At 43.4% G+C, this 11479-nt stretch overlaps 1 protein-coding gene across 1 annotated transcript in view; it reads right to left on the minus strand.

The window, feature by feature from the left end:
- Positions 1-8462: 8462 nt before the first annotated feature.
- Positions 8463-11479, minus strand: part of cp (ceruloplasmin) — a 24045-nt gene continuing 21028 nt past the window's right edge. The window contains 4 exon segments of the mRNA XM_070447688.1: positions 8463-8728; positions 8895-9057; positions 9589-9728; positions 10049-10268. Of these exon segments, the coding sequence (XP_070303789.1) occupies positions 8706-8728; positions 8895-9057; positions 9589-9728; positions 10049-10268 (546 nt within the window). The 3' untranslated portion in view covers positions 8463-8705.

An 11479-nucleotide genomic window follows, 5' to 3' on the forward strand; every position in this document is an offset into this window, starting at 1 on the left:
ACCCAGGACCTGAGCAGCGGTCTTATATGGTCCCCTAGTGATATGTAGGCGGGAAGCTATGGGTCGAGATCATTTGGACTGAAGGAAGGAAGGGGAAGAGTTCGCTCTTCCTCTTTCATGTGTTTTGATGAGAAGAGTCTGGTACGCTGGACTGACAACATCAAACAAACATCAAGTACAGCCCACTCTCAGGAACTCAAAGAGGATGCGGATCTTTCCTCGAGGAGCAATGAAAAATGCACGGTATAGGCTGGGGAAAGAGGGGTGTATGTTCTTTTTGCCAGCCGTTGAGATAGGAATGCCTTTGCTATATGATTTCCGAACGCATTTTATATAGGACTTATAAATAAAAAAGGGTTTAATTAAGCCTCATTTCTAGCCTTAATGTTAAAAGAGCTTGTTTGTTGTTTAATTAGTGGGACCAGGGCGTTATTCACAAATCATTGTATATAAAAGAAATAGGAGTGGCTGATCTATGGATCAGTTGTTATTGCCTTTTATAGATCAGCACTTCCTCCTGAGAACACTTGATAGAATTACTGCCTCGGAGTTAAAACTGGATGTTGTCGTCACTGAGCGTGTCTCTGTCTGGTGCATCAACGGGCAGCTGTATGGAACCTCTGGGACGAATCAGGAAGTGGGGGAACAAAGGGTAACTGGTACCTGATGGGGATGCAAATTCGAGATCGATTCAGGTCTCAGCACTGGCCCACTTTCGGCAGGCACAGGCTTTGACTATAAGGTTAAGATCCCACTTGGAGCCATTAATTAAAAAAACAGTCATAAAACCGATGTAGTGTACATTTTTCTCAAACCTTTTCCCTGGAAACTGTTCAGAAAGCAGGCCATTATACGGGTCTCCAATGTGAAGTGTATGAGTCTCGTAAACATCAGTAATTTTTATTGTAAAAAAAACAGAACAGAGAGTTCATCTATTGAAGACCACAGTTGAATTTTGGACCATTATAGCCCAGATGTACGTCCAGCAGTTCCATACACTTTACTACTTTTGCTTCAGGTTGTCTTGGAACACACAGGTGGGCTCCATCTCAGATCTGGCTGACAGCTTGTTGATAATTTAAGAAGGAAATGAATGTTCCCGCGATTAGCCGAGACTGCTATGCACAGTACACGCCTGCAAGGTGTGGCTCAATCGGAAATTACGCTTGTTTAAAGAATTCCAAAATCACACTATATAAAACAACGATAAAAATATCTGAATCGAGCCTTGAAGTCGTTTAGCCAGGACTAATACATCTCTGACTCAACTTAAATGGTTTTACAGTACAGTACGTCTCTCGTTCCCCACTGAGTGGAGGGTCCCCATCCTGGCATGATTGTGTTTGGCCTGTTCCCAGGCACTTCCAGACGGTGAAGATGAACACCGGACGTACCATCTGGCTCCTGGCTTGCGTCACTGCCCCGTCGGCAGACCACATTATGAGGCCTGGCATGGTAACAGTCTAGCAAAGTCATGAGAAAGGTAAGAAAGTGTGGGTGGTGGTTCCCTGTGGTGAATGTTGGGGGTAAAGGTTACTTTGTGTGTGTGTGGTGTTGTGTGTTTTTACACTCTATAATATCGCTGTTACTCCCACTTGTGAATGTTTATACAACAACTCTCTGTGGTTTTTGTGTCTTCACGAAAATATTTAGGGCTTTTTTGGATGAACCGGAGCAATTTAAACACAAACAGCGCATAAAAGCTCCCGTACATCTCTTGCAGTAATTAGCACCTTGACTCGTATTTCACACAAGGAGCAACAGTGACCACTGACAATTTGCATGAATTAAACTAAAACGGCTTAATACAGGGGTTTTAGCCTACCTGGTTGAAATAATAAAGGTGAAATTAAAAAATTAAAAAAGCAATGTCTAAATGTTCAATGTTCTAAAATAAATTTTGAAATAAAAGAAAATATATAAAGTCCCCTCCCTGATGTTGTCCACCATTTTGGCACGAACGAAAGTGTCTAAAAGGTTTACCAGAGAACGGCGCGACAAACAAAAAAACATCAGACAGCGGCAGTACCTGGGGATGAGTAGGTTGACGGAGAATGGAAAGAATCGTGAAAGCGTACTGGCGTGGCCATAAACCAGACAAATAACGGCGCAGTACGACTAGTAGTATTGGAGCACAGCCGTCTCGGTCCTTCTCACGGGTGGGCTATTGCAGCAAGAACGACCACACTGATCCACTCCTATCCGCTGAGAACAAAAAGAAAGCGGCTCAGGGTGGGCTATGCCGATCACCAACACTGGACCCATCGGCTGCCTGGTTTGTCATACGGTACAGGCTGGAGGCGGTTGGTTATCTCTCTGTCCAATCTGCAGCTAACTGCTGATTCCATGGTGTCTAGCTAATGGACCAACATCCCCTATGGAACATTTCCAAACTTGTAGAAATCAATTCCCCGTAATATATTCAGGCTGGTTCTGTAAGCAAAAGGGAATTTGTGTTCCTACCCAGTATTCTAGATTGGGTTTTAAATATAATAACTGGCCAGGTGGGCGTTTACACTTCAATATTTATGCTAATGTGTTTGTGAAAGGAGCAGAACCAACATGAAATGTTTTTAGAGAGCATTATATTAAACGCAGCGAACCAAAAAAAAAATTGTGATAAAGGCTAACAAACACTGGAGAATGATATGATATACGGGGGTTTCACAGTAGTGGAGGTGGTTTACACCTCTCAGAGAAAACTCCCTTTTCCACTGGTTATTCCAACCACCTTTCCTTAATCTCTTCTTTCCAATGAAACACCCCGAAAGACTAGCCCAGTGTATAACTCACATCCAGTTTCCTAATGACTCAGTAATTAACGGTCTAGGGGTATGCCACAAGTCCACACAGAAGAGGACTATGTCGGCTAGTCATTACCTCTGCAGTGGTACGGTGACAGATACTAAAACAGTAATAGAAAAAATTGAGGTAGAGAAGAAAAAAAACGTTTACAAATTTATTCAGGTATTTCGCTTATTAAAATCAAAAATAGTGTATATCTCTGCACAGCAAATTCTCTGTTCATATTAAAGTTTGACTAAAATAGGCCTAAACGGTGGTTTTGTATGGGTAACATTTCCATAAGGCTCTGCAGTATGTAGGGTTTTTCAGCCGGCTTCACTCCACTCTAAGGTGGTGTTGATTTTGTCAGTCGTCCTTCCAGGTTTTAGGATCCTCCCATGAGAAATATGAAAAAAAGAAAGATATGCAAAAAAAAGGTTTTTTCAAGGAAGGGAAAAAAACAAAATTTCCCCCTCGCAATTCAAATAACTCATAACGTGTATGGCGTTGCATTCCGTTGCTGTACTGGGGCGTACCATGTGGAATGTATGCTTAAAATGGACCACTAACGTACCAGTTCTATACTTATGGCAAAATGTCAAATTCAACTAATCTGCCAACCTAGTTGGATTGGACATGAAATAACATTGGCTTTAGAGCTCTGGTGAGTGGTCTGTTCTACTAGTTGTAATTTCTACGGCCCTTCTCCTCCTTCAGCTTATGCATGAGGTTTTTCTCTTGCTGCACTCCATGCAGGTGAGGCAGGAAGAAGTGGGATTCCGTCCCGTCGTTCAGGCAACAGTCGCAGGACCCTCAGGGGTTTCAGTCTTCATGGCAACACACCAACGTTTCTGTTGTTCAGTGGAAATGTTCAGATGTTATGGCCCAACTCTGGAATGAGTTTAAAAAGGGCAATCTGCATATTCATACTTATTACATATATTTTTTTAAGACTTTTAAATGATTGATAGTTCATGCGCATATGATTCTTGAAGAATCTATACTGAATCAAAAGATATAACATCACTCACATTCAGACGATTTTAGTGAGTCTCTAAAACCTGATACATTTGTGGCATTGTGTTTGTGACAAAACTTCAAAATTTTTGTAGTGTCCGTTTTATTGCCCCAGCACATAGAGCCTGTATAATGATTATGCTGTTATTATCAGCTTCTTGATATGCTACCCTGTCAGGTGGATGGATTATCTTAGAAATGCTCACCAACATGGATTGTATAACAAATTTGTGTACACCATTTTTTAGATGAATAATATGCCTTTTTGTGTCTGTATGTCACATCTGGGATCTTTTATTTCATGTCCATGAAATACATGTGTGTCGGTTATATTTTGTTTTGGTGAAAATTCATCCTGGATCACGCCCATGATCTTATGGTTCAACTGTCCGTGAACCCAGTCGCAAACCAAGAATGAGAATGCATGTTACTCACTGTTTGTAAACAATGTAATTGTTAACACACACACATGGTATACTCTCTCAAAACATGTTAAATAACTATATATTTTGAGTAGCATGGATGTGGTCAGTCCCTTGCATCCTAACTCTGTATATCACTTTGATGACTGGGTTATCTTATCCAGCGCCCATTCTCCCTCTAATGCTGTTACCAAATTCAGTTGGTGTGGTGTTGCGCTTTGTTTATGTTTAAACTGCAAATTTGCCTCCTTTAACCACAGCAAAATGTGTTGACATTCTGGGTTTAACCCTATGCTTGAAACCAGGCTTAGAGTCTAAAGGTGATAACTATGACTGGATATCCGTGACGAGAGTGTCCGGCAGATATTCCCTGCTAACATTTGGTTTTTACGTGCTGTCTGGGAGCGTGACGAGTATGGTCACAATCTACTTCTTGTGATATGTCAGATTGAATGGAACAGCACCGCCTAGTCGTCACACCTTCACACGGGAGATATTAGAGCACCGCCTGGCTACACGTGCCACGCTTCACAACGGAGATATTAGAACCGCCTGGCTACACGTCGGCCACGCTTCACAAGGGAGGATATTAGAGCACCGCTGGCTACAGTCCACGCTTCACAAGGGAGAATATTAAAGCACCGCCTTACAGGGCCACGCTTCACAACGGAGGATATTAGAGCACCGCTGTGCCCCAGTTCAGTGCTTCCAACGGGAGAATGATTAGAGCACGTCGCCTGGCTACACGTCGGCCACGCTTCACAACGGGAGGATATTAGAGCACCGCCTGCTACGTGGCCACGCTTCACAGGGAGGATATAGAGCACCGCCTGCTACATGTGGCCCACGCTTCACAACGGGAGAATATTAGAGCACCGGCTGGCTACAGTGGCCACGCTTCACAACGGGAGGATATTAGAGCACGCCTGGCTACACGTCGGCACGCTTCACAACGGGAGATATTAGAGACCGGCTGCTACATGTCGGCCACGCTTCACAACGGAGGATATTAGAGCACCGCCTGGCTACATGTTGGCCACGCTTCACAACGGGAGGAATTAGAGCACCTGGCTGCTACACGTCGCCACGCTTCACAACGGGAGATATTAGAGCACCGCTGGCTACCGTCTGGCCACGCTTCACAACGGGGATATTAGAGCACCGCTGGCTACAGTGGCCACGTTCACAACGGGAGGATATTAGAGCACCGGCACATGTTGGCCACGCTTACAACGGGAGGATATTAGAGCACCGCTGGCTACAGTCGCCCGCTTCACAACGGGGAGATATTCTTGCAACTTCAGCAACAAATGTGCATGTTTTGTGGTAATTAATAATTATTTGAAGTAGTTATATTAAACATTTTAGATTTTTCAACATTAACTAAATTGCAATACCAAACCTTTCAATGTGTGCAGTGCGGATTGCGGTGCTCTAATATCCTCCCGTTGTGAAGCGTGACCGACGTGTAGGCGGTGCTCTAATATCCTCCCGTTGTGAAGTGTGGCCGACGTGTAGCCAGGCGGTGCTCTAATATCCTCCCATGGTGAAGCCTGACCGACGTGTAGCCAGCCGGTGCTCTAATATCCTCCCGTTGTGAAGCGTGGCCAACATGTAGCCAGGCGGTGCTCTAAAATCCTCCCGTTGTGAAGTGTGACCGACGTGTAGGCGGTGCTCTTCCATTCTATCTACATATCACAAGAAGTTAATTTTGTAGCCATCTCGTGACGCTCCCAGAGCAGCACCGTGAAAACCATGTTGAGGGAGATATGACGGTACACTCTCGTCACGGTATCAGTATAGTTTCACCTTTAGACTCTAGCCTGTGTTTTCAAGCATAGGGTTTAACTCCAGAATGTCACCACTTTTGCTGTGGTTAAAGGGGCAATTTGCAGTTTAAACAATAACAAAGCGTACCCCACCACTGTTTTGGGTAACAGCTTAGGGATGGGGCTGGATAAGTATAACCAGTCTCAAGTGATTATAGAGTTATGGATGCAAGGACTGACCATCCATGCTATCAAAATYTATAGTTTTAAACATGTTTTGAGGGTATACAGTGTGTGTGTGTGTTAACAATTACATTGTTTACAAACAGTGGAGTAAAACATGCTTCTATTTTGGTTTGTGATGGGTTACGACAGTTGACCTAAGATCATGGGCGTGATCCAGGATGAATTTTCACCAAAACAAAATATAACCGACACACATGTATTTCATGGACATGAAATAAAAGATCCCAGATGTGACATACAGACACAAAAAGGCATATTATTCATCTAAAAAATGGTGTACACAAATTTGTTATACAATCCATGTTGGTGAGCATTTCTAAGATAATCCATCCACCTGACAGGGTAGCATATCAAGAAGCTGATAATAACAGCATAATCATTATACAGGCTCTATGTGCTGGGGCAATAAAACGGACACTACAAAAATTTTGAAGTTTTGTCACAAACACAATGCCACAAATGTATCAGGTTTTAGAGACTCACTAAAATCGTCTGAATGTGAGTGATGTTATATCTTTTGATTCAGTATAGATTCTTCAAGAATCATATGCGATGAACTATCAATCATTTAAAAGTCTTAAAAAATATATGTAATAAGTATGTAATTGCAGATTGCCCCTTTTTTAAACTATTCCAGAGTTGGCCATAACATCTGAACATTTCCACTGAACAACAGAAACGTTGGTGTGTTGCCATGGAGCTGAACCCCCTGGAGTTCCTGGACCTGTTGCCTGACGACGGGACGGTCCACTTCTTCCTGCCTCACCTGCTGGAGTGCAGCCAGAGAAACCTCATGATGTGAGGAGGAAGAGGAGGAGGAGCTGTAGAATTACAACTAGTAGAACAGACTAGTAGCTCTAAAAACCAATGTTTTATTTCATGGTCCATCCAATATGGCAGATTAGTTGAATTTGACATTTCTGCCTAAGTAGAACTGGTTAGTTAGTGTCCATTTTAAGCATACATTCCAAATGGTACGCCCAGTACAGCAACTGATGCAACGTACCGTTGGTTTGAATGGAAATGTCCCTTCTACTGATTCTATTTCTATGGAGGATCCTAAACCTGGAAGGCGCTGGACAATCAACCACTTAGAGTGGAGTGAGCCTCTGAAAAKCCTACTACTGCAGAGCCTTATGGAAATGGTACCCATACAAAACCACTGTTTGTAGTCCTATTAGTCAAATTTAATATGAACAGAGAATTTTGCTGTGCAGAGATATGACACTATTTTTGATTTTTAATAAGGAAATCCTGAATAATTTTTTWWAACTTTTTTTTTTCTTCTCTGACCTCAATTTTTCTATTYCTGTTTTAGTATTGTCACGTACCACTGCAGGGTATGACTAGCGACAAGTCCTCTTCTGTGTGGACTTGTGGATACCCCTGAGACCGTTATTACTGAGTATTAGGAACWGGATGTTGAGTTATACACTGGGCTAGTCTTTCTGGTGTTCATTGGAAGAAGAGATAAGGAAAGGTGGTTGAATAACGTGGAAGGGAGTTTCTCTGAGAGGTGTAACCTCACTACTGTGAAACCCCCCGTATATCATATATTCCCAGTGTTTGTTTAGCTTTTATCACATTTTTTTTTGGTTCGCTGCGTTTAATAAATGCTCTCTAAAAACATTTCATGTTGGTTCTGCTCCTTTCACAAACACATTAGCATAATATTGAAGTGTACGCCCACCGGGCCAGTTTATTATTTAAACCCATCTAGTACTGGGTAGGATTCCCCTTTAGCTTCCAGAACAGCCTGAATTATTCGGGGAATTGATTCTACAAGTTGGAAATGTTCCGTAGGGATGTTGGTCCATGCTGACACCATGGAATCACGCAGTTGTTGCAGATTGGATGGAGGTACACCACCGCCTCCAGCCTGTACCGTTGACACCAGGCAGGATGGGTCCAGTGTTGGAGACCGCATGATCCCACTGGAGCCGCTTTCTTCTTGTTCTCAGCGGATAGGAGTGGAATCCAGTGTGGTCGTCTGCTGCAATCGCCCATCCGTGAGAAGGACCGAGATGCTGTTCTCCATACTACTGTCGTACTGCGCCGTTATTTGTCTGTTTGGCCCGCCAGTTCGCTTTCACGATTCTTTCCATTCTCCGTCAACCTCTCATCCACAGGACTGCCGCTGTCTGGATGTTTTTTGTTTGTCGCGCCGTTCTCTGTAAACCTTTTAGACACTGTCGTTCGTGCCAATGGTGGACAACATCAGGGAGGATTTTATATTTTCTTTATTCAAAATMTATTTTAGAACATTGACATTAGACATTGCTTTTTACATTTTTTTATTTCACCTTTTATTTAACCAGGTAGGCTTAAACCCTGTATTAAAGCCGTTTTAGTTAATTCATGCATTGTCAGTGGTCACTGTGCTCCTTGTGTGGAATACGAGGTCAATGTGTAATTACTGAAGAGATGTACGTAGCTTTTATTCGCTGTTTGTGTTAATGCTCCGCGTTCATCCAAAAAAGCCCTTCTTTTCTGAAGACACAAAAACACAGAGAGGTTAGTTGTATAAACATTCACAAGTGGGAGTAACAGCTATATTATAGAGTGTAAACACACACACACACACACACACACACACACACACACACACACGGTAACCTACACTTCACACACAGGGAACCAAACCCACACTTCTTACCTTTCTCAGTGACTTTGTAGACTGTTACCATGCCGGCCTTAATGTGGTCTGCGACGTGGCAGTGCAGCAGCCAGGAGCCAGGGTACGTCGGTTTCATCTTCACCGTCTGGAAGGTGCCTGGGAACAGGCCAAACACATCTGCACGGTGGGACCCTCCACTCAGCTGGGGAACGAGAGAATGTATGTAACCATTTAGTTGAGTCAGATGTATTAGTCCTAGGCTYGAAGATCAAGGGCTCGATTCAGATTTTTTATTTTTTTTTATATAGTGTGATTTGGAATTTAAAAAGGTAATTTCCGATTTGAGCCATCCTATGCAGCGTGTACTGTGAATGCAGTCTCCGGCTAATGCGGGAACATTTGCCTTTAAATTTCCATAAGGCTGTAGCGCAGATTGAATGGAGCCACACCCTGTGTGTTCCCAAGACAACCTTGAAGAAAATGTAGATAAAYTGTATGCATACTTGACTGACCGCCTACATCTGGGCTTATGGTCCAAAATTCAATGTGGTCTTCAATGTGACCTCTCTGTTCTGTTTTTTTTTAAATAAAAGTTCTGATGATTTAGAGCTTCATACACTTAAATTGGAGGAAAGTTATGCTGCTTTGAAAGTTTCCAGGGAAAAGGTTTTGAGGAAATGTACACCTAATGGTTTTATGACTGTTTTTTTAATATGGTCAAGTGGGATCTTACCTTATAGTCAAAGCTGTGCCCGTGGAAGTGGGCAGTGTGGATGTCGATCTCGTTGCCCATCCCCATCAGGTACCAGTACACCTTGTCCCCCACTTCCATGTTCAGTCCCAGCAGGTTTCCATACAGCTGCCCGTTGATGCCTACAGCAGAGACACGTCAGTGACGAAAACATCAGTTTATCCGAGGCAGTATTTATCAAGTGTCTCAGAGTAGGAGTGCTGATCTATAAAAGGCAAAAAACTGATCCTAGATCAGCACRCCTATTTTTTTTTWATGATTTGTGAATAYGCCCTYGTCCCACTTTAAACAAACAAAAGCTTTTTAATAAGGCCTAGAAATGAAGGCTTAATAAACCCCTTTTTTTATAAGTCCTATATAAATGCTTCAGAAATCATTAAGCCAAAGGCTTTCCTATTAACGGTGGCAAAAAGAACATACACCCCTCTTTCCCCAGCCTCACCGTGCATTTTATTGCTCTCGATGAAGTCCTCATCCTCTTTGATGTTCCTGGTGGGTGTCTTGATGTTTGTTTTGATGTTGTCGTCCAGGTACCAGGACTCGTTCTCATCAAACACCATGAAGAGGAGAGCGAACTCTTCCACTTCCTTCTTCAGTCCAAATGTTCTCGCATAGCTCCGCCTACATATCACTAGGGGACCAATTAGACCGCTGTACAGGTCCTGGGGGTAGAGACCAATGATGTACGTAAATATGTGTTTTGACGCGTATGTATTTATATGTACACTATATATACAAAAGTATGTGGACACCCCTTCAAATTAGTGGATRCGGCTATTTCAGCCATACCCGTTGCTGACAGGTGTATAAAATCGAGCATACAGCCATGCAATCTCCATAGACAAACATTGACTGTTGAATGGCCTTATTGATGAGCTCAGTGACTTTCAACGAGACACCGTCATAGGATGCCACCATTCCAACAAGTCAGTTTGTCAAATTTCTGCACTGCTAAAGCTGCCCCGGCCAACTGTAAGTGTTGTTATTGTGAAGTGGAAACTTCTAGAACAGAGCTGCCCAATCCTCTTCCTGGAGATCTACTGTCCTGTAGGTTTTCAGTCCAACCCTAATTTAGCGTATATGATTCAGCTAGTTAAGGTCTTGTTGAGCAGATAATAAGTAGAACCAGGTGTGTTAAAATAGGGTAGGACTGAAATCCCACAGGGTCGTAGATCTCCAGGAAGAAGGTTGGGCAGCCCTGGTCTAGGAGCAACAACGGCTCAGCCGCTACATGGTAGACCACACAAGCTCACCGAACGGGACTTCTGATGCGCGTTGCACGTAAAAATCGTCTCTCCTCGGTTGCGACACTTATTACCAAGTTTCAAACTGCCTCTGGAAGCAACATCGGCACAAAAAGTGTTCGTCGGGAGTTTCATTAAATTTGCATGGCTGAGCAGCTACACACAAGCCTAAGATCACCATACGCAATGCCGAGCATTGGCTGGAGTGGTATAAATCTCGCCGCCTCTGGAGCAGTGGAAACGGGTTCTCTGGAGTGATGAATCATATTTCACCATCTGGCAGTCCAAGGGATGAATCTGAGTTTGGCGGATGCCAGCAGAACGCTACCTGCCCCAATGCATAGTGCCAACTGTAAAGTTTGGTGGAGGAGGAATAATGGTCGGGGGCTGTTTTTCATGGTTTGGGCTAGGCCCCTTAGTTCCAGTGAAGGGAAATCTTAATGCTACAGCATACAATGACATTCTAGACGATTCTGTGCTTTTTCAGTGTAACAATGCCCCTGTGCACAAAGCGGGGTCCCTACAGAAATGGTTTGTTGAGATCGGTGTGGAAGAACTTGACTGGCCTGCAGAAAGCCCTGACCTCAACCCCATGAAACACCTTTTGGATGAATTGGAACGCCGACTGC

This window comes from Salvelinus sp. IW2-2015, linkage group LG16, assembly GCF_002910315.2.
Source record: "Salvelinus sp. IW2-2015 linkage group LG16, ASM291031v2, whole genome shotgun sequence".
Taxonomy (NCBI): Eukaryota; Metazoa; Chordata; class Actinopteri; order Salmoniformes; family Salmonidae; genus Salvelinus; species Salvelinus sp. IW2-2015.